The following is a 24491-nucleotide window of genomic DNA, read 5'->3' as shown; positions in this document are numbered from 1 at the left end:
TTCTAACTACTGAAATTCTTGAAATTCTTTAAAAAATGTGTCTTCAACAAGTGACTCAACTGCCAAGAATAATTTTCTATGCTACACACTCAAACAGTATAGTAGCAAAGAGCATGCATGCTAGGAAAATGCCCATGGGAAAGTATCATTTTTGCTATTTACCAAATGATCTCTATGTATCAAATTCTTTATCTATAAGCATAAGAATACATTTATCATATGAGGTTATTATAGAGACTGAATAAGATAATCATATGTATCAAGCATAGTACTAAACATTTTTCAGTTATAATCTGTTATCCCCTTAGAGCTGATTGAAAAAAAAAAAGAATTTACCTATAACCAATAGAACTTGACTTTACAGAAACAGTATATCTGATTTTAAAAACTTGTATCTCCCCATCCTCTTATATTTATATGCATTTTACACTGGTTGACTGCTGAGCCAACATTTTGTATCTTGTCTCAATATGAGCAAGATAAAAAGTAAATTTTGTACTGGTTTGTTCTGCCACTGATACAAAGGTATAGAAGGTTCAAGAGTCTTATCAAAATCCACTTTATGCTAAGCAAAGGGGTGCACACCTTTAATCCCAGCATTTGGGGAGCTGAGGCGGTTGAGTTTCTGTAATCCAAAGCCAACTTGGTTTACAGAGCAAGCCTCAGGTCAATTAGAGCTACATACTTAGACACTATCTCAAAATAAGTAAATAATCCACTCCAGCATCTGATGTCTTTGTTTTAAACAAGTCGTATCCTACCTGTCATCTGCATTGCGAAGGGATGGAAGTCGAAAGCTTGTGTTTCTGTCAAGCTTTGACTGGCTTTTGGTCCTCTTGATGGAACCTTTCAGGCGCTTGCTGAAGAATCCCTAGAATGAAAAGGCAAAGTGGTGGGAGAGAGAACTACTCGGGAACCTTGCCTTCTGCAATGAACTTGCAAAAGGGGTTTATACTGAAAAAGAAAGACTGGGACAGAATCTGGTTTTCAGTTTTTAATTCTGTAAATAAATGTTAGTTGTTTGAAACTTCTTGGTGATGTAATGAAGACTTTTTTTTTCTACTATGAAAAGCTGAGATGTTGATAGCACCAATCTTAGTTTTTATACTAGTTGTAGCAGGAAAAAAAGCCACAAGTTTACAAATAGACTTTTAAAACAACAATAAAACAGACAAACATACTGCTTTTTATGAAATTTATCAGCAATTCCAATGGAAATGACATTTAATGATTTCCCAAACTAAAAGAAAATAGGTAAATAGAACATCATGTGCAAAGTTCCTGAAGTGGGAAGATATTTGCTGTACTGGAGAAACTGAAGATACTGCTGGAGGAGGATGGGGGGGGGGACTAAGAAGCGCAAGGACTGTATTGTTATTTTCCAAAGTACTATAGGGTTTGTTGACATCATTTTGGACATTGTTATTTATAAAGTTTATTCAAATGCAGAGATAAACTATTTTACATGAAATATAGATCATCTATGAAATCATTAAAGTACTGAGAAGTTAAAAGAAGTGTTCACATGAACTTATAGGTTCTGTGACTTCAAGTGCCAGATCAAGCCAGCTCAAATTCCAGCAGGATGGGGAGGGACCCATGAGGTCCCAACCATGCCCAGCTAAGAAGCTACAGGCAATTCAAAGCTCTTGACTGAAGCAGTGTTGGTTTTCTTCAGGGATACAAGCCCTTACAGGATGCCCATGCTCCAGGGGATAGCCATTTACCATGCACAAACTAGCAGCACTAAGTGGACAAAGAAAGTCTGAAAAGTAGATCACATTGGGAGGGAAATGTGGTGGTGCAGTTTTGGGAGGAGCTGAAGGGAAGCGATTAGGGGTGGGTTTGAGTGATTAAAATATATTATGTATGAAATGCTCAGGGAATTCGTTAAAAAAATGAATAAAGTACTCTACATTCTTTGGTGGTTTCCTGCCACTTCCACCAAACTACAGACAGCTTGTCCTCACCTTGAAAATAATGAGCATACAATAAAAAGTTTGTTGCATAAATCTAAGAATGAATGAAGATGGTCTCTATTTATAAGATACACAAAATAATGAGCTTCATTCTGACACTGTTAGACATACATGTTATATACCTTGTTCTCAATCATTCCCTTCATTTATTGTCCTCTCCTCTACACCTTGTCCAACACTGGCTGGTTCGTCACCCTCTTTGCTTTCCCTTTAGCTTAGTTTCTTACCCTTTCTTCATCTCTTCTGACTAATTTTGGTTTGAGGTCTATTTTGTCAGGTAACAGAACGCTATACCAACTTGTTTTGGGCTGATGTTCACTTGGCAGATTGTTTCCTATCCTTTGGCTTTCAATCTTTACAAGTAAAGCATGTTTCTTGGAGACAGAATTTTTTTTTAACCTAGCCTGTGTCTCTCTTTTGGCGATCGAGGCTATTTACTTTTAAGGTTTTACTGAGAGATGCCCACTAATTCCTGTAGTTTTGTTGGTTGATTTCTGGTTTGGTTAATGTTGGCTCTTTATTTCTCCTGTTAGTATTTGTGGATTTCTCTTTTTTGATCACCCCCTTAATGAAATTGTTTCTGTGCTCTTGTGATTCAGATTTCACTCCTCCCTCTTGTGTGTAACATTCTTTTTTCTCTGCAGTGTTGGCTTGGTGATCATGAACTGAAGTTTCTGCTGTTCTTGAAATATTTATTTTTCCTTTAATTAAAGAAATAGCATATCTGGGCATAGCAATCTTGGCCTGCAGTTACTACTTTCAGGGCTTGAAATCTATCACTGCATACTCCTTAGCATCTGGGTTGCTGATGACAGATCTGTTCTTACTTTGGTGTTTCTGTCTTTGTAGGTGAGTTGGTGCTTTCCTCTTACAGATGTTGAATATTTTTATAACACTAGGCTTGATCCACTCATGAGAGAAAGATGAATAAATAAAAATGTTAATGATATATTCAATTATTCTTGCTACCCAGAAGGGGAACAGTGACTCAGGGTGTAGATCAGCAGTTCAGTAGGTGTAAGATCCTGGATTCAGACCAGTGCCAGAGACTAATAAACTAAACAAAATTTAAAAGGAAAATGAAAAAAATATAAATCCCTCCTCAAAATACTAGAGATCTATATTTTAAATTCAAGCTTATTATAAGATGCTATATATTTGAGGAAAAGAATCTTTAAATATGCTTTATTTCTTTAAACAGTCATTTGCCTGATCTGCTCTTCAGTACTGTACTAGCATCATGATGGAGAGTTGCCATTAGTTCTCAAGGTAAATGCCTTATTTACTATGTCTCATCAGAATGGTCCTCTCATCAGTGGTTCTCAACCTTCCTACTGCTATGACTCTTTAATACAGTTCCTCATGGTGTGGTGACCCTCAACTATAAGCTACTTTAGCCAGGCGGTGGTGGCGCACGCCTTTAATCCCAGCACTCGGGAGGCAGAGGCAGGCGGATCTCTGTGAGTTCGAGGCCGAGCTGGACCGATAGCCTCCAAAACAATACAGAGAAACCCTGTCTCGTAAAAACCAAAAAAAAAAAAAAAAAAAAAAGAAACCAAAAAAAAAAAAAACTATAAACTACTTTGTTGACACTTCTTAACTATAATTTCACTGTAATGATGTAATATAAATAATTGATATGCAGGATATCTGCATATCCTGAAATGCATATCCAGAAATGCCCCCAAACAAACTAAAGATACCAAAATTACATTTAGACATATATGTGTATCTTTTTTGTTTTGTTTTTGGGACAGGGTTTCCTGTATAGTCCTGGCTGTCTTGGAACTTGCACTGTAGACCAGGCTGGCCTCAAACTCAGAGATCTGCCTGCCTCTGCCTCCTAAATGCTGGGATTAAAGGCGTGCACTGCTACCACCCAGTACTTCGGCCTTTTTTATTTTTTATTTTTATTTTATGTTTTTGTGGTTTTTAAAGACAGGGTTTTCTGGTGTAGCATTGGAGCATATCCTGGAACTAGCTCTGTAGACCAGACTGGTCTTGAACTCACAGATATCTGCCTGCCTCTGCCTCCCAAGTGCTGGGATTAAAGGCATACACCAACACCCAGCATTAGGCATATTTTAAAAAGATCTAGTTTATTTGTATTAGTGTTTCGTCTGTATGTATGTATGTGTATCACATGCATGCCACAGTAGTTCAGAAAAGGATATTGGATCCCTTGGAACCGGAGTTACGGACAGTTGTACACCACAACCATGGGTGCTGAGAACCAAGCCTAGTCTTCTGCAATGACAATGAATGCTCTTAATCCCGGAGCCATCTCTCCCCAGCCTCAAGTTAGCTATATTTTAAACCAAAAAAAAAAAAATCAAAGTAACAAGTAAATACTGAAAGAACTCAGAGGATGGAAGAAGGAAATTGCCTGACTGCAGAGGAATGATGGTAAGAATAGCTTCATGCTCAAAATATATTACAAGCTTTCATAAAAATGGCCTTATGCAGCCCAGCATAGCAAAAGAACTTTAAAAATGTAAATAAATAAAAGAAAGACGACTGAAAATATGTTTAGGTTACATAATATGCCTTCTTCTTACTAAAAACAAACAAAAACGTATTTACTTATTTGTGTGTGCCATGGTTTATACACATAGGTCAGAGGACAACTTGGGGAAGTCAGTTCTCTTCTTCTACCATGTGGGTCATGGGGCTTGAACTTGGATCCTTATTCTTGGTAGCAACCATATTTACTCGCTGAGCCATCTTGTCAGACCAATAGCATACTTCAAATAACATATGAGTCAGGGAGGAATTAGGGGAGTGCCAGCCTACATTCCAATGCCAAACCTTCATCCAGCGACTGATGGAAGTAGAGGCAGACACCCACAGCTAAACACTGAACTCCTGGAACCCAGTGACAGAGAGGGAGGAGTGATGAGCAAAGGGGTCATGACCATGCTGGTGAAACCCACAGAGACAGATGACCTGACAAGGGGAGCTCTTGGACCCCAGACTGATGGCCGAGAGGCCAGCATGGGACTGATCCAGACCCCCTGAATGTGGTGTCAGTGAGGAGGCGTCGGCAATGTCTGGGGTCTTGGGTAGTAGATCCATATTTACCATGGCATACAAATGAACTTTGGGAGCCCACTCCACATAGAGGGATGCTCTCTCAGCCTAGACACATGGATGAAATGCCAGACTATGGAGATCCCCCATGGAGGGCCTCACCCTCCCTGGGGAATGATGTGGGGACTGGGGATCTATTGGAGGGGCAAGGGAGGAGGGGAGGGAAAGGGAGCTGGGATTGACATGTGAAGCAAGCTTGTTTCTAATTTAAATAAAAATTGTATATAAAAAGAAAGAAAACCTTAACTAAATGAAAATGATAACAGCACATCTAAATTGGTGAGGTGCAGTAAAAATAGTAGTTATAGCATTAAATACATAATATATTAAGAAAGACGATCTAAACTAGTAACGTAAGTTTTTACCTTAGGAAACTAGAAAAATAGTAACAATTCAACACAAAGTAAGCACAAGACTAAAAACACTGAATTAAGTCAATAAAATTGAAAACATGAAATTTAGAGAAAAATTACTGAACCTAATTAATATCTGGTTCCTTGAAATGATCAATAAAATTAATAATAGTATATCCAGGCTAAGAAGAAAAGAGCATATAAATTACTAATATTATAAATGAAAGAGGGTATATTGGTATAGATCTCATCAACATTAAGATGATAATAAAATGCAACTCTGTGTCCAAAATTTTGGTAGCCTAGATGAAATTCCTCAAAAGTTGCAATCTGCCATACTCAAAGAACAAATAGCCAGTCAGTCTGTTTTCTGTTTAAGAAGCTGGGCTTCCTAGTATATGCCTGTAGTCCTAGTTACTTGGAGCACTGATGTAGGGGAATGATTGCCTGAGCCCAGGAATTCAAGGCCAGCAAGGGCAACATGGCAAGACTTGATCTTTTTATTTATTTATTTATTTTTATTTTTTGGTTTTTACGAGACAGGGTTTCTCTGTATTGTTTCGGAGGCTATTGGTCCAGCCCGGCCTCGAACTCAGAGATCCACCTGCCTCTGCCTCCCGAGTGCTGGGATTAAAGGCGTGCACCACCACCGCCCGGCTGGCAAGACTTGATCTTGAAAAGAAAAAGAAGTAACTGACTCAATAACTAGTTCCTGAACATAAATTACCAGGCATATACATTCTAACTAGTGAGTTCTACCAAACATTTAAGGAAGAAATTACACCAATTATTTATCAACTCTTTTGGAAGATATAAGTAAAAAGAATACTTTCTGTTTTAGGTTTATAAAAACAAAATCTGAGTGGTTGGTACAGATTCCCCATATCATCACTCCGCCTATACATACATCGCCATTCCCATTATCATCATCTTAGGCCCAACGGGCCATCTATTAAAACTGATGAATCTACTTTGTCATCATTATTGCCCAAATGCCATAGTTTTCATTAGAGTCCACTACTGAAGCTTTGTTTTACAGTTCTTAACCCTGGAATTGTAGAGACTGGAGATGCCCCTTACATTCCAGGCACATTTGGCCATTTCCAGATATAGAGGGCATTCAATGCAACTGGACATTGATCGCTGTCTGTAAGTTGATTTTGAGCCCACGTATGGGTTCCAAATTTTCTGTACCAAAAGAAACTAGATGGCCTGTTTGAAGGCCGACTTCAAGAAGGCTTCCTAACTTGCATATCCATAGAATCTGTGTGCTTTATGCTTTTGGTCTACTTGTGTATCTACCTCTTTAAACCTCGAAAACCCTGTTTATATCTTTAGCAGCTGAGAGGTAAAAATATTTCAGGTTGTCTGTTGCCACTGGCACATAAAAACTTGTTGTGGGTATGCAGATTATTGGGTTCAGTCTCACAGAGATTCAAACATCTTTTGGTTATTGATAATATTGAAATACTGTTTCATGCAGTTCTACTCTACTGAGAAGGTTGGCTCTGGAGTTAGATTTTAGCTCATCTGCCCCAGACACAAGCATGTTTGTTTAAACTTTCCTCCAAAGTCTCTGTCCTAAGTTATGCTGGTCACCTCACTCTGTGACAAGGAAAAGGAGATCAAAACAGATTGGCCTAGGAGAAGACACCATGTGCTTAGAAATACCAAAATGGTGTTGCTTATATCTCAACTCCTTTTCTTGGTTTTATTTAATGCTTTAAAAACCCCACCTCTTATATTTCTAAAACTTTTGCTAAAGTATAAACTTTAACTCAAAATCTGTGAGGTTTAAAATTGCCAATCAGAAAAGGTTTGCTTAAAATCTGTAACAAAAGGGTTAATAGTCTCTATGTAGATAATCTTAATTTGTTCTAGCATACCATGTATATAACGTGGCTCTTACTCTTTTTTAGGAAAAGAACGTGTGTCTGATGGGCTCACCTTGGAGTATCATGTGGCTTGCCACCATCTTGGTTGATCACCTGGAGTAAACAACAGCCACATGGCTTGCCGGCAGCCAATGACTCAGTCATCATCTGTACTAAAGCTAAAGAAAGGACATGCCATATGACTTCACCAACATCTTGGTTAAGGTGACTACATGATATGAATCAACTAAGGCAGCACCCATAGAACAACTAGACCGGCAGTTCTCAATCTGTGGGTTTCAACCTCGTTGGGGGATCAAATGACCCTTTCACAGGAGTTGTCCAAGACTATTGGAATATATAGATACTTATATTATGATTCATAATAGTTGCAAATTTATAGTTATTAGGTAGCAACAAAGACAGTTTTATGATTGGGAGTCACCACAACGTGAGAAACTGTATTAAAGGGTTGCAGCATTAGGAAGGTTGAAAACCACCAAACTAGACTCACTGAGCCCTCTGCTTATTATTGTATCTCCCTTTTATTAGACTAAGGTGGATATACCAGGTTTCCAAGATGGTCTGTTTTGAAATTGAGTCATTAAAAATACTGTCATTTTGTAAAAGTAAATTTTAAAAGGAAAAGGAAAATGAGGTTCCCAGTTGCTTGGAGAAAGATCAATTTATGTCCATTAAAATATATATATACCTAATTTTGAGTATTACTGTATATTAAACAAACTTTAAATTTACTTTAAATTTGTTTGGACTTACTTGTTTCAATACATACAGCTCATTTAATTTGGTTATTTTGCTTTACAAATTATGCTGCTGAACAACCAATCTATTTTAAAACAAAATAATGATAAGAAACACGCCTTACTCCTGTCAGTATGTGGTGACCTACAGAGTTGTCCATATATGAAAGGAGAAAAGCAGTAGCTTTTGCCTTCTTTGTAATTCAGCTTATGTTACATATAATTTGTTAGATTTGACATGATTGACTGACTGCTTTCATCTTTCATCTGTTGCTTGAGTATATTGAATAAAATGTAGATTTCCCTCCCTAATTTAACATTTTATTGATTTTTTGTGGATTTCACATCATGCATCTCAATCCCATTCATCTTTCCATCCCTTCACATCTTCCCTTGCAACCTCCCTCCCAAGATGAAATAAAATTAAAAAGAGAAAAAAGAAAGAAAAAGAAACATCTCATCATGGAAGCTGTATGTGACATACGAATCACCCAGTTAACCCTTTAGTCCATATATCTTTACTTGCAGGAGTTCATTGCAATGAGTCGTTGGTATAGTTTGAGGCCCCTGGTTTCTGCTACACTATCAATATTGGGCACTCACTGGGGCTCCTCTTAGATATCTGGTGTCAGGGAGATCCTGCACTTTTGGGTCTCCAGGACTGGCCCCTTCATAGGCCTGGAAGGTTGTTGGGTTGGTTGGTCCACCAGCTCTCTGAATCTTCAACACCAGGGTGAGCTCTTCAGCACAGCCCCATGCTAGCTGCCAGCTCACCAATGCAGTGGGCAGCAAAGGCCAGGGCTGGTTCTCCTGCTCTCATGTCCTCAGGCCATCTTGCCCACACTTATACCACCAGGGCCAGCTCTACTGTGTTTCCCAGGTGAGGTGCACAGTACACTTTGCCAAGTGCTGCAACTAGTGAGAGGCAGGCAGCTCTCCCACCCCCACCCGCCACAGGTAGAGAAGGGGGAGGGGCTTGCTCCCTTGCCCATACCACCTATGGCAGATGAGGGCGGGGCCTCCCCAGGTCAGCTCACCCATGCCCCCGCCCTGCAGATGGGGGCAGCTTTACTGTATTGGCCACCCTCTCTCCTGATGTAGGTGTCAATGGGGTAGGGGAGGACATCTTTCCGTCTCCCTCACCAACACGTGGCAGATGAGGGGTGCATGGCCAGTTCTCCCACTCTCATGACCTCAAGGCTGGCTCACCAGTGCCCCTTCCAGCAGGGCCAGCACTTCTATACTGCCCATGAGGTGAGGCGCAGGGCCTGCTCTCCCGCTCACATGACTCAGGGGCCCATTTTCCCACTTGCTGCAGCTGGCAAGGGGCAAGGGGCTAAGGGTGAGGGGTAAGGGGAGGCATCTTACCCCCTTCCTTGCTGCCTCATGACAGACAAGTAGTGGGGCAGCTATCCTACATTCACACCCTCAGGGCTGCCTCACACATGCCCCAGCCAGCAAAGATGTAGAGATTTTTAAAAGGTTCTGCTAACAGGGTTAATTTTAGAAAACTTTGTAAATTGAAATCATTTACTCTTGACAAGGCAGGCACTGTCTCTGGGTATATACTTTTTAAATTGGAAACTGAAAATCATTTCTTTTGGGGGACTGCAACTTAGAACTAAGCTGTCTCTTGGAATCTATGCATAACAATTCAATGTTAACAAAATATGTACTAAGTTGTGTTTTCAAATACTAGATTTAGTTATTTAAGGTAACAATTCCAATTTAAAATTTTTATCTTATCAAATTTTTCTAACCAAAATTTTTGTTTTACTTAAGATACTCTGTTCATTAAATAGCTGGCATTGTTAACGTTTAAAACAAATGTACGAAGTTCAGCATACGTGAAAGAAGGACTATCACTTATAGACACCTTCTGTTCAGATTCATTTCTTGGAAGTCGACTTTAACTGACTTCTCGTGCAAAGCTTCCAGGTGCTTGTTCCTTATGTAGGAGGCTGATGTGACAAACAGCCGATTACAGTTACCTTATCCTTCTACAGAGCTCTGGTACATGATCTGGTTGAAAAATTGCATTTAGCTCATGTTAATGTTACTAAAAAAGTTTGCCTCATGTAACGTTATCTCTTGTTCCCCCCAAAGTTGTATGGTTATTATCTACTGAATTATGTTCTAGATCTTTGCTAACTGTTAAGTTTTATCACAGCCCCTTGGATGGACCTCTTCTGAGGTACTCTAACTGCTGCTCCCCTCTTCTCTTTTCTGTCAGCCAAAAGATCTGCACCTGAAACCCCTAAAAGCAGTATGGGTGACCTCTGAAAGGGGACTAATACGCCATGGGCCATCCAATTCATTACTCTTCTTGCCACTCTGGATATGGTTTGGGGACTCAAAACTAAGCCAGGTGGACTGAAGCCTCCTTTGCACTGATTAACGTCTCTGTCTCAACCCAGACAACAACCTTCAGAAGCAGTCCCAGTCCCTGACTGCTGCAGCACTCCAGAATCAAAGGGCTGACCTTACTACAGGTAAGGAAGGATACGTGTCCTCCTCTGCCAACATGCTGCTTCCAGGTCAACAAATCCTAGCTGGTTTAAAGTGGGGCCAAGAGACAGGGACTAGAAAAAATTTTAATCACAAGTCTCCTCCTGTGTCTGGGCTTCTGGTTCCCTCCCACTCTGGCTCCTCCCCTGGACCACTCCTTTCCCCCTTGTTATCCTCATACTTATGTTTTAACCCTGTCTTTTAAATGTTTACTTACTGAAATTTTGGTAAGAAAATTTTGGTAAATTTTAAAAAATTGGAAATGGTACTTTAAATAACCATATCTAGTATTTGAAAATATGACTTAATACATATTTTGTTAACATTAAATGTTAACAAAACTTCCTTCTTTCATCCTATACTTCTGCTAGCTCATTTTGGTGCAATAGTTTGGTAATGGGACCACTCACTCACTCTCAACCAACTCTATGCTCACTTTCTCTCAGCTGCCTGCTGTCTTGCCTCCTTTCCTTCCCTTCCCCAGACAGTCTCAGTTCTACTCTATAATGAAATCATCTGCTTACAGCCCTCTAATAATTATTTCTAGGTCTTTAGGAATACAGGGTGGCAAATGTCTGGTCCATTTCAGCCAGTCAAGGTAGGACTGTTGCCCTGCTACTGAGGACCCCTCCTTAATGGGCTCAGAGCTAGCCCTTCTGACAGAGACTGTCCTCAGCATAAAACAGATATAATCCCTTGCCCTGCATTTTCATATATTCTCAGTGTTAGGAATGACAGTATCCTCCTGAAAGATGACACTTCCCTGCTCCCCATGCAGACTATGCAAGTCATTTTCGTTCATTTCCACCTCATAGGAGACCACATTGTAGGCATTTTGGCTATCTACACATGTGGGTGACGAATATGCCTCCTCACTGTGAACAAACATGGTCTTGCCTAAGGTCAGACCAAGCCCCTCTTTTTGCCTCCTCTCTCTCTGCAGCTGCTTTTTAAAAGGGTTTAACCTGAGAATAGGGTAGATGTTTTTCCTTCCCTCTACCTGGTATTCAGTGGTACACAGAAATCAAAAGGATGGGGCCTTTCCCCTTCTTATCATGACTGCCTCACATTATTCCATAAAATTACAGCTTGGAGTAAAAGTATGTTTGAGGTTTACACCATTCTGATTTAGCATTCTTTATCTCTCTTTGTTGCCCCCAATATGTATACTACTACTAAGTCTTTTACATGCTAAAAGTCCTGGAAAACAGGTGCTTATAAATACTAGCTGAACATGAATTCAGGGTGAAAGCCTGTTGGACGGGAACACAGAACCAAGCTTTCCTTCTGGAAGCCATCAAACCAGAATAAAGAAAGAAACCTAGATGCTGGGCATTGGGTGGCGCACACCTTTAATCCCAGCACTTGGGAGGCAGAGGCAGGCGGATCTCTGTGAGTTCGAGGCCGAGCTGGACCAACAGCCTCCAAAACAATATAGAGAAACCCTGTCTCGAAAAAAAAAAACCTAGAAATAGGTTTTGCAATCACAGAGATTTGTCACAGATTGTTTGGAAATGCATCCATTGGTGTTCACAGTGATACTTGGTATGTTATAGGTGCTTGTTAAATATTTGTCAACTTAATGAATTTACTGGAAACTTTGTGCATACTATACTGGGTAGGTGTTTTCCAATATGAAATACCATTTAATCTGTGCAGCAATTCCATGAAGTAGGTATTCAATAACTTGCTTCAGTTTAAACAGCTTGTAAATGTTAAGACTTAAACCTAGCATATGACAAATATTTTGAAACGGTTCATTTATTGGTGTTTTTATTGAGCATCTATTACTCATCATATACTTGAATCATCTGACGTATCATTGAATAAAATAAAAACAATTTCATTTTCTTTAAACTTACCAGTAGAAAAGGATGAACAATAAATAGGAATATAAAAAATAAAAGGCAAGTGCTACAGTAAATTAGAGTCAGGCAGAGTGGCTTGGTGATATTAAGTGGTCAAGGTAGGCCTTATACCAAAGACCACATCTGAGAAAGGCTTAAGAAGGGAAAATAGCCTGAATCTGAGGGAATAGCACTCAGGTAGCAGAAGCAGGCTAGTAGAGGCTTCAAGGTAGAAACCTGTCTACTATGTTCAAGGAAGAGCCAGGAAATTGGTGTGGTGTGGTGTGGTGGAGTGGAGGAAGTGATGGGAGGGAAGCGAGAGATGGAGTCACAGAGAGCAAAGTATTGTTGCATTTTGAAAGGGGAACAAGAGGAAATGGTGTGCAAACCCTATAAAAACCTCGCTTTTAAAGAAAGGACACTGCATTGAGTCTCCCCTCCCAGCGGGAGCCTACATACCCCAGTTTCCTGGTCTTCTTCTTCAGCAAGGGGACCAGGCAATTGGGGGTCTGTTTCTGGGCCCCTGTTCCAGAGCCTGGAGACCGCCACTGAGCCTCCCCTCCCGGCAGAAGCCTATGCACCCCAGATTCCTGGTTGTCTTCTCCACCAACGGGACCATGTAAACCAGGCTCTGTACCCAGGCCTGCCTTCCTAAGCCTGGGGACTGCCTGGGAACGGCCACTGAGCCTCCCCTCCCGGCAAGAGCCTATGCACCCCAGATTCCTAGTCGTCTTCTCCACCAACGGGACCAGGTAAATCAGGCTCTGTATCTGGGCCTGCCTTCCAGAGCCTGGGGACTGCCTGGGGATCACCACAGAGCCTTTCCTCCCGGCAGGATATGCACCCCAGATTCCTGGTCGTCTTCTCCACCAACGGGACCAGGTAAACCGGGCCCTGTATCCTCCCCTCCAGGTGGAGACTTCATACCCCAGTTTCCTGGTCTTATCCAACCACGGGACCAGTGCCTGGGGATGGCCATTGAGCCTCCGCATCCCAGTTTCCTGGGAGATACCCCCAAGGAGGGACTCACCTTCCCTGGGGAATGATGTGGGGATTGGGTGGGAGGCTGGGGGAGGGTTGGGGGAAGACAAGGGAGAAGGGGTGAGAGAGGGAGCTGGGAATGACATGTGAAGCATGCATGCATGTTTCTAAGACATAATTTATTTTAACAAAAATTACAAAAAAAAAAACCCACAGTCTGAAGGAATGCTGGAAATAGAAAAGCTGGGCAAACGGTCAGGTACTACAGATACAAGCATAACCAACAGAATACAAGACATGGAAGACAGAACCTCAGGTGTTGAAGATACACTAGGGGTAAGAGATTCATCAACCAAAGAAAATCTTAAATCCAACAAATCCCTAACATAAAATATCCAGGAAATATGTGACACCATGAAAACACCAAACCTAAGAATAATAGGTATAGAAGAAGGTGAAGAAAACCACCTCAAAGGGACAGAAAATATATTCAACAAAATTATAGAAGAAAACTTTCCCAACCTAAAGAAAGACATGCCAATGACGGTACAAGAAGCTTACAGAACACCAAATAGAGTGAACCACAAAAAAAGTCCCCCCACGTAATAATCAAGACCCCAAATATACAGAATAAAGAAAGAATATTAAGAGCAGTTAAGGAAACAGGTCAAGTAACATACAAAGGCAGACCTATCAGAATTACACCTGACTTCTCCATGGAAACTCTGAAAGCCAGAAGGTCCTGGATAGATATTCTACCAATACTAAGAGACCATGAATGCCAGCCCAGACTACTATACCCAGCAAAGTTTTCAATCACTACAGATGGAGAAAACAAGATATTCGATGACAAAACTAGATTTAAATAATACATATCCACTAACCCAGCCCTACAGAAAGTTCTGAAAGGAAAACTCCAACCCAAGGAAGTTAACTACAACCAGAAAAACATAGGCAATAGATAATCCCACATTACCCACTGCCAAAAGAAAAAAGGGGTGGAATTCAACATATAATTCCACTACTACCAACAATTCCAAATCAAAGAAGAATGAGCAATCAATGGCCATTAATATCCCTCAATATTAAATTAATGGTCTTAACTTGCCCATAAAAAGACACAGGCTAACAGAATACATTCGAAGACAGAACCCATTCTTCTGCTGCATACAAGAAACACACCTCAGCCTCAAAGACAGACATTACCTCAGAATTAAAGGTTGGGAAAAGATCTTCCAATTAAATGGATCCAAGAAACAAGTGGGGGTAGCAATCCTAATATCTAACAAATTAGACTTTAAAATAAAATCAACCAAAAGAAATGAAGGAGGTCATTTTATACTCATCACAGGAGAAATCCACCAAGATAAAGTTTCAATTCTGAACATCTATGCCCCAAATACAAAGGCATCCACGTTCGTAAAAGAAACAATACTAAAACTCAAATCAGCCGGGCGTTGGTGGCGCACGCCTTTAATCCCAGCACTCGGGAGGCAGAGGCAGGCGGATCTCTGTGAGTTCGAGGCCAGGCTGGACCGACAGCCTCCAAAACAGAGAAACTCTGTCTAAAACAAAACAAACAAACAAACAAACAAACAAAAAAACTCAAATCACATATAAAGCTCCACACACTTAGAGTGGGAGACTTCAACACACCACTCTCACCACTAGACAAGAATACCAGATAGAAACTTAACAAAGAAGCAAAGGAACTAATAGAAGTTATGACCTAATTGGAATTAAAAGACATCTATAGAACATTTCATCCAAATAAAAAAGAATATACCTTCTTCTCAGCACCACATAGAATCTTGTCAAAAATCGACCACATACTTGGCAACATATCAAACCTCAACAGGTACAAAATAATTGGAAAAACTCCATGCATCTTATTAGACCACCATGTGTTACAATTAGAATTCAACAACAACACAAATTGCAGAAACCCTACAAACTCATGGAAATTGAATAATGTGCAACACCATTCCTGGGTCAAAGAAGAAATAAAAAAAAGAAATTAAAGACTTCCTAGAATTCAATGAGAATGAAGACACAACATAGCCAAATTTATGGGACACTTTGAAAGCAGTACTACAAGGGCAGTTGATAGCACTAAGTGCCCACATGAAGAAACTGGACAATAGTTACACTAGGGAATTAAGGCACAGCTGAAAGCTCTAGAACACAAAGAAGCAAACTCACCCAGAAGGAGTAGATGCCAGGAAATAAACAGAGGGCTGAAATCAATACAAATACAATACAAAGAATCAATGTAAGGAAGAGTTGGTTCTTTGAGAAATTCAACATGATAGATAAACCTTTATCCAAACTTACGAAACAGCAGAGTGTGAACATGCAAATCAGAAATGAAAAGGGAACATAACGGAAACTGAGGCAATCCAGAGAATCATTAGGTCATAGTTTGAAAACCTGTACTCCACAGAATTTGAAAATTTAAAGGAAATGGATAATTTTCTGGATAGCTATCACTTACCAAAATTAAATCAAGAACAGATAAGGAATTTAAATAGGCCTATAACCCCTAGGGAAATAGAAGCAGTCATCAAAAGTCTCCCAACCAAAAAAAGCCCAGGTCCAGATGGCCTCAGTGCCGAATTCTACCAGAAATTCAAAGAACAGCTTATACCAATTCTTCTCAAAGTATTCCATGCAATAGAAGCAGAAGGGTCTTTCAAAATCTCTTTCTACAAGGCTTCAATAACCTTGATACCCAAGCTACACAAATACATAACTAAGAAAGAAAACTTCAGACCAATATCTCTCATGAACATTGATTCCAAAAACTCAAAAAACAATCCTAGCAAATTGGATCCAAGAACACATCAAAACAATCATTCACCACGATCAAGTAGGTTTCATCCCAGGGATGCAGGGATGGTTCAACAGACGAAAATTCATCAATGTAATCCACCATATAATCAAGCTGAGAAACAAAAATCACATGATCATCTTATTAGATGCTGAAAGGGCCTTTGACAAAATCCAACATCCCTTCATGATAAAGGTCTTGGAGAGATCCGGCATAACAGGAACATACCTAAACATAATAAAAGCTATATACAGCAAACCAACAGCCAACACCAAACTAAATGGACAGAAACGCAACGCAATTCTGCTAAAATCAGGAATAAGACAAGGTTGTCTACTCTCTCCATACCTCTTCAATATGACAACAAAAGGAGATCAAGGGGATACAAACTGGAAAGGAAGAAGTCAAACTTTCACTATTTGCAGATGATATGATAATTTACATAACTGATCCAAAAAACTCTACCAGGGAACTCCTATGGCTGATAAATACTTTTAGCAAAGTGGCAGGATACAAGATCAACTCAAGAAAATCAGTAGTCCTCCTATATACAGACAATAAAAGGGCTGAGAAAGAAATCAGTGAAACATCACCCTTTACAATTGCCACAAACAACATAAAATATCTCGGGGTGACGCTAACTAAACACATGAAAGACCTGTATCACAAGAACTTTGATTTTTTTAAAGAAAGAAATTAAAGAAGACACCAGAAAATGGAAAAGCCTCCTCTGCTCTTGGATAGGTAGGTTCAACATAGTAAAAATGGCAATCCTGCCAAAAGCAACCTACAGATTCAATGCAATCCCCCTTAAACTACTAGCACAATTCTTGACAGACCTTGAAAGAACAGTAATCAACTTTTTAATGGAAAAACAAAAGACCCAGGATAGCCAAAACAACACTATTCAACAAAGCAGCGTCTGGAGACATGACCATCCCTGATTTCAAGCTCTTTTATAGAGCTGTAGTCCTGAAAACGGCTTGGTATTGGCACAAAAATAGACAGGTAGACCAATGGAATTGAATTGAAAACCCTGATATTAACCCATTCATGTATGAACATCTGATCTTTGACAAAGAAGCTAAAAATATACAATGGAAAAAAGAAAGTATCTTTAACAAATGGTGCTGGCATGTAGCAGAGTGTGGATAGATCCATGTCTATTGCCATGCACAAAACTTAGGTCCAAATAGATCAAAGACCTCAACATAAATTCAGCCACACTGAACCTCTTAGAAGAGAAAGTGGGGGGATACCCTTGAACGAATTCATACAGAAGACCGCTTCCTGAACATAACACCAGTAGCACAGACAGTGAGGTCAACAATTAATACATGGGACCTCCTGAAACTGAGAAGCTTCTGTAAAGCAAAGGACACAGTCAGCAAGACAAAAAGGCAGTCCACAGAATGGGAAAAGATATTCACTAACCCCACATCTGACAGAGGGCTGATCTCTAAAATTTACAAAGAACTCAAGAAGCAAGTCTCTAAAACACCAAAGGATCCAATTAAAAAGTGGGCTACAGAACTAAATAGAGAATTCTCAATAGGAGTCTAAAATGGCTTAGAGGCACTTGAGAAAGTGCTCAATATCCCTAGCCATCAGGGAAATGCAAATCAAAACAACTCTGAGATATCATCTTACTCCTGTCAGAATGTAAAATCAAAAACACCAATGACAGTTTATGCTGGAAAGGATGTGGAGAAAGGGGAACACTCCTCCACTGCTGGTGGGAGTGCCAACTCGTACAGCCACTTTGGAATTCAGTATGGAGATTGCTCAGAAAAATGGGAATCAATCTACCACAAGACCCAGCAATTCCACTCTTAGGCATATATCCAAAAGATGCACATTCATACAATAAGGACATCTGTTCCATGTTCATAGCAGCATTATTTGTAATAGTCAGAACCGGAGCAACCTAGATGCCCCTCAACTGAAGTATGGATAGAGAAAATGTGGTATATTTACACAATAGAGTACTATTCAGCAGAAAAAAAAATGGAATCTAGAGTCTGGGAAACAGAACCTTCAACCAATGACTGTTGGAAGCAGAGGCAGACACCCACAGCTAAACACTGAGCTGAACTCAAGGAACCCAATGACAGAGAGGGAGGACTGATGAGCATAGGGGTCAAGACTGGGCTTGTTTAACCCATAGAAACAGCTGACCTGAAGAATGGGGAGCTCTTGAACCCCAGACTGATGGCTGGGAATCTAGCATGGAACTGATCAAGACCCTCTGAATGTGGGTGTCAGTGAGGAGGCCTAGGCAATCTATGGGCTTTGGATAGTAGATCAGTATTATCCCTGGCATACAAATGGACTTTGGATGCCCATCACACAATAAGAGATGCTCTCTCACTCTGGACTCTTGGGGAAAGGTCTAGGTCCTGTCCTGGATGAAATGACAGTCTATGGACACTCCCCATGGAGGGTCTTACTCTCCCTGGGGAGTGGGGTTTGGGGGAGGGGTTTGAGGTAAAGGTGTGGGAGGAGGGGAGGGAAAGGGAGAGGGTCCTGGGATTGACATGTGAAGCAGCTTTGTTTCAAATTTAAATTTAAAAATAAAAAAAAAGAAAGGACACAATACCTAATCAATGATGGGTGAATTTTTCTGACAAAAATATTCTCTCATGAAAAACAGATAGGTTTAATGACTTAATATGTCTGGAGCACAAATGTGCAATTGATAGTAATTTTTTAAATTAAAAGCAGACTATCTTATACAGAATATATGTGATCCTCAATAGCAGATTTTCAGATCAAGTAGCTTCACTTTTAAATTCTTGCTGTTATATTGCTACATGTTGCTACTTCTTCACATTCTTAATTCCATTCAATGTTCTAAGGACTGTACCTTACTTTCCTCATATGTATTGTACTAAAGGATTATATATGACAAAGAATGTATTATTTGAAGAAAGGATCAAACAAGCAGCAAAAACTCCCAGTGTTACTTTGACTTAATAGAATTTGTCAATGCAGTTCCTATTCATACAATCAAACTGAAGTGAACACTACTAAAATTACTTTTATATGTACCTAATCCTGAGGTTACTGAACATTAGAAAAAACAACTTTTATATATAAAATTTAAAAACAGATGAATACCAACATGAAAATGCTTCCCTCTCACATTATAATATCTGTCCTAGTGATATAAAGAATATAAAAGATGCATCTGTAAGTTTACAACAAAAACTCATCAGTGTAAATGGAAACAAAGAAAGGCTATACACATCACCGATGTCTCTCTATACCAACCTTAACTGAAAAAACCAACACTCAAAGAGGAACAAACAAAACCAAAAAAAAATTCCTACCATACTCAATTCAGGTAGAATTATAGCAAGGTTTTGCTTTAAAAATTATAGTATATAATTTTAAAATATAGTACAAAAATTCATCATTTGAATAAGCCCATCGTAATGGTAATTGGTAGCACTAAAATGACTTACTTTAATTAATTGGTGACCACAATTTTCCTTCAAATAAAGGCTGAAAATCAGCAACTCCTGGCATAATAAAAAGCCAAATGCTGCCTTTCTCTGGAGCTTGGTAAATAACAGAAAGACAATAACAAAAGTTGTCTACCACCTATAAATGAGAGTAACCCCGGAAGACTTAACTTGGTTATCTGGCCATGATTGGTGGTGGAAATAAAACTGCTGCTATGCAACCGCTCTCTGAAGCCTCAGTGGAGGGAACAGGAGACGCTGACATGTGGGTATCCTGGCCCTGCTAGTGCTCCCTTAAGACAGGGAGAAATGGAGAGAGAAACATGTCATCACCGTTCACAGGAAAACACAGGGATGTGTAATGAACCTCTGCTTGAAACCTTCTCACATCAGAGACCACACAGCATTCCAAGTGACTGGAGAATTTTAATAGCATTTCCTTAAAATGTTTATGACTTACTAAAAAAAATGCCATACTGTCTACTAGGAAAGACTCAGGTGAGAACTGTTTTCATTCTTGCTTTTCAAGTTATAGTTTAATTAGTGATTTAATCTGTATATTTTGTGTTTTATCACTGATTGTAATTCATCTAATTAGAAAGACTAAATTATGTCTATAATATTCCCATACATTCTCTCTTAGTTATCTTAGAAATCTGTTAGACATTTAATAAATGTTGATTAAAAGACAACTATAAAAAATTAGAAAGGAAATGGGAAAGGACAACTGAAAATATTAAATTCTACCTTCTACAGTCATCACATTTAGTTAATTTTCATAAGTGGAGTTCAGATCAGATGGGAAACAAAGTACTGTTAATAACTTCCCCAATTTAGACATCAGATAGAAAAAAATTCTATGAAATATCAAACTATAATTGTTTTCCTAAGTCTATAGACGACTGATCAGAATCTTGGGGCATAGGGTAGGATGATCTATATTATTTGTTTATTTGTTTCATTTGGTTTTTGCTATGCTTATGTTCAAATCCAGGGCCTTGTGCATTGTAGGCAAGAGTTCTACCATTGAGCTGCATCCTCATCCAAGAGACCTATATTTCACACAAGATTCAATGTGAGTAGTCTTTTTTTTTTTTTGAGACAGGGTTTCTCTGTATTGCTTTGGAGCCATCCTGGAACTCGCTCTGTTGACCAGACTGGCCTTGGAATTCATAGAGATCCGCCTGCCTCTGCCTCTTGAGTGCTGGGATTAAAGGTGTGTGCCGCCAATGTCCGGCTTATGAACAAAATACTTTATTATTAAAAATTTAAATGCAAAGCCCCCAAATTAATAAACATATATCTATTAATCAGATTGAACCATTATTAACATGTTGATATTGTTTACATATTAATCTAAAAATAGGCTGTTGAGATGCCTCAGTGGGTAAAGGTGCTTGTTACCAAGTCTGAGATCTGAGTTAGATCTACAAGATCAACATGGTCAAGGGGAGATAGTCCTACAGGCTGTCTTCTGAACACATATGCACACAAAAAGTAATTTTTAATTTAAAAATTTTTAATTCAAAATATGTGATACTATAACTGCTATATATCATATATTGATGTGTGTTACAATTTTATCGAGGCACAAATGGGAAGATATGCAACATATTTTTATCACTAATGATATTCTCTATAGAGTTTAGAGATTCATTTCTCTTTTTGTCCCAAGACAGGGTTTCTCTATGTAGAACACATTGTTATCAGATTTCTTTTGATTGTTTTCCTGTCAAATTATCTCAAGCCTTATGTACTATATTTAAAAATATATCCTCTATACATCCTATGTTAAAATGTATTTTATTAGCCAAGTGGTAGTGGTACGTGCCTTTTATCCCAGAACTCAGGAGGCAGAGACAGGTGGATCTCTGAGTTCAAAGCCAGCTGGTCTACAAAAAAGAAAAAAAAACTTTTCTTTTAAGATAAATTTCTGAAAGTATAATGTATGAAAATGGCATTCGATTTTAACATGGCTGGCTTGATGAGCCCTGCTCAATGTGCATCTAAACGAGATAAAGGGCCATTCTGTCAGCGCAATATGCATCTAAACGAGATAAAGGACCATTCTGTCAGCAACTTTTCCCTTCATGCTCCTCTACATCAGAGCTCTTCCTCTCCCGCTTTGCTCCTAGGAATCACTGATCTGATGTGCCAATAGATTTTTCTTTTCTCTACAATGCAATGTAAAGAGAATCATGCAGTAAGCAGTCCTTCACTTAGTATAACATTTCTGAGCTCTACCCATATTACTACATACATCAGATTTGTGCCCTTTTATTTTACTGTATTTTGGTGCCAAGATTTACTTATTCATTTGTCACCTGGCTGGTGTGCTAGGGCTGTTTCTGTTTGGTGCTATTAAGAATGAAGTGCTCATGAAAACCTGCTAAACAGTCTTCATGTACCAGACTGAATTCTGTTTTATAATGGACTGATTTCCCCTCCCTCAGATATATTACATAGCTACATTTTCAGAAAAATTAGAAAAATAGTATAGAGAAATTTCCTTTGGCCAGTTTCCTTTAAGCTTAGGTTAGTATAATTATGAAAATTAGGAAACTAATATCGGTACCATATGAACCTAACTACAAATTTAACTTTCACCAGTTCTCCTACTGTATTCGTTTTCTATAATATATTGTCACACATGTCTAATTTTGAAAACCAGTAAATTTTAATACTGAAGACATATTAACCTAAATCACACACTGGAATTTCACCAGCTTTTCAACTGCATTAATTTTCTACTTTAACGTATCGACACAAAGACGGTGGTTTCAACAGTTTAAATTCATCCTCCATTTCTGTGGCCAGAAGTGTAACCCAGAGCTCTCCTGACTGAAATCAAGGTGTCTAAAAATCTCAAGAGAACTGCATGCTTGCTTTCTCCACCTTGTAAAGGACATCCATATTTTTGTTATAGTCCTCCATCTTTCTGAACCAGTACTGTTAATAACCCTGTAAAAGGATTTTGGTATTTTACTTTCTCTTTGTGTGTATGTATGGTTTATGCCTGCATGTGTACCCCCCTGAGTGTGTGTGAGTGTGTGTGTGTGTGTGTGTGTGTGTGTGTGTGTGTCAGGGGTACACATGCCTTGGCCTGTGCAGTGGCAGGGAAGTGTGTTAGATGTTCTCCTCTATCACTCCTTGCCTTATTTCTTTGAAGGTGGACTCTTCCTTTACCTGGACTTAGAGTTCTTTGGCTAGGCTGACAATCTGCTTCCCCCCCGGCCCCCGCTCACATGCTGCAGTTAGAGCCATGCTCTGGATCATTTTCAGGTTTTATGTTGGTGCTAGGGTTCAAACAGGTTCTTGTGCTTGGGCAGCAACCACTGAGCCCACTCTTCAGCCTCAGTATCTTCAGCTTTTAAGACTTCAGGCAGTTAGATCGGACACAGATCATCTACAGAAATATTCCCATCTTAAGGTCTTTAATCTTAACTAGGCAAAAGACCCCTTTGCTCTGTAAAACCAGATATTAATAACATATTATTGAATCCATAAGTTCCATTGCTGTATGTACTATTGAGATGAAATTACCCAAACAAACTCCCTGAGTGTATGTGGGCAAGAGTAAAGCCTTGGTAAGTACTGGCAGGACAGTTCTTTATGGTAAGCATTCTTTCATGATTAATGTTTACTATGAATAAGCAAAGCTGCTCATAAATGTCAGCTAACAGACTCTTCCCTTTTACCTAATTGCCCTGCCCAGGGACTGCATTGAAAATTTCCATGAAATGTGGCTACACTGTGGCTATAAGGGGACTGCACTCTCAGCTGATGTTGGCTGAGGCCACAATTCCTGTTTAGGGAGTCTTGCTCTAATCATAAAGGTTCCAGTCCACACCAGTGCTACAAAACTGGAGGGTCAAATCTTTGTGACCCTCCAGATAATCTAAAATAGAGAGCCAGGACCCTGATTGCTCTGAACTTTGCAATAGTCCTCAAGACAGGAACGACCCGATTCAGTAAAAACATTGTAATTTACAGGAATGAGGCTGTGTTTCTCTGAGGCCTCTGAGTGGTCATTTATATGAAACTTACTTCTGATTGGTGGAACTAGAAGACAGAGTGTGATTGGTGGAATCAGAACATAGGCATTCTTGTTCCCCTATTTAGCTATGTAAGTGGGGTATGTTTTAGGGTTTGCATGTGTGTATGCATGTGCGCATGTGTACAGTGCTTAGTCTGAACATCTATGAACAAATAACTCATGTTGGAACATTAGACCACAATAAAGCTTTCTTCTAAATGGTCTTTTACCTGCTTGTAGTCTTTACAACCAGTAAAGCAGGTACAGTTGGTTATACAAAAACAAACAAGAACCCAGGGTTCCTAGCCCCAGCAGTGACATTGAAGAGGCTGAGACTTCCACAGTTACTGAGAGATCCAGTTTAGCAAAACTCAGGACTTTACCACTAACAGGAGCTAAGTACTCAACAGAGCCTCTGGGAGCTTGGAACCCTATTATCTGAAGCCTGGAACTGTAAGAGTAGGAGGCAGCTGAATAGTTTCCTGAGTATCAGAAAACAGGCTGTACAAGAAGCTAAGAGGGTTGATGAAGTATTAAGACAAAAGACGGCAGCGTCACTGAGACTATAGAAGTTGGAAGAGCAAAAGGTGGAGACCAAAAGGGAATGCAAGTCCAGTTGCTAGAAGAGTTGCTGAGTTACCCATGGTTGAAGAACCAAGATTTCTCAAACTAATTGCTAAGGAGTTATACTACTAGCTGCTGTGTGTTGGGACCCTAAACTTAGGGCAATAAACTCTGAGTACCTGTAGCAATTAAGTCTGTAGC

The 24491-nt window shown here is 39.5% G+C and overlaps 1 protein-coding gene across 10 annotated transcripts in view; it reads right to left on the bottom strand.

Moving 5' to 3' along the window:
- Rasal2 (RAS protein activator like 2) overlaps nt 1–24491 on the bottom strand; it is a 254408-nt gene that overhangs the window by 51417 nt on the left and 178500 nt on the right. For all 10 annotated transcript variants that reach the window (XM_013114316.3, XM_005071319.4, XM_005071320.4 and 7 more), the window contains one exon: nt 762–871. In XM_013114316.3, coding sequence (XP_012969770.1) covers nt 762–871 — 110 coding nt within the window. The remainder of the gene's footprint in view (nt 1–761; nt 872–24491) is intronic.

Source organism: Mesocricetus auratus, unplaced genomic scaffold, assembly GCF_017639785.1.
Source record: "Mesocricetus auratus isolate SY011 unplaced genomic scaffold, BCM_Maur_2.0 Super-Scaffold_100676, whole genome shotgun sequence".
Classification (NCBI taxonomy): Eukaryota; Metazoa; Chordata; class Mammalia; order Rodentia; family Cricetidae; genus Mesocricetus; species Mesocricetus auratus.
The sequence above is the reverse complement of the archived record's forward strand: the minus strand, read 5'-3'. Positions and strand labels throughout refer to the sequence as shown.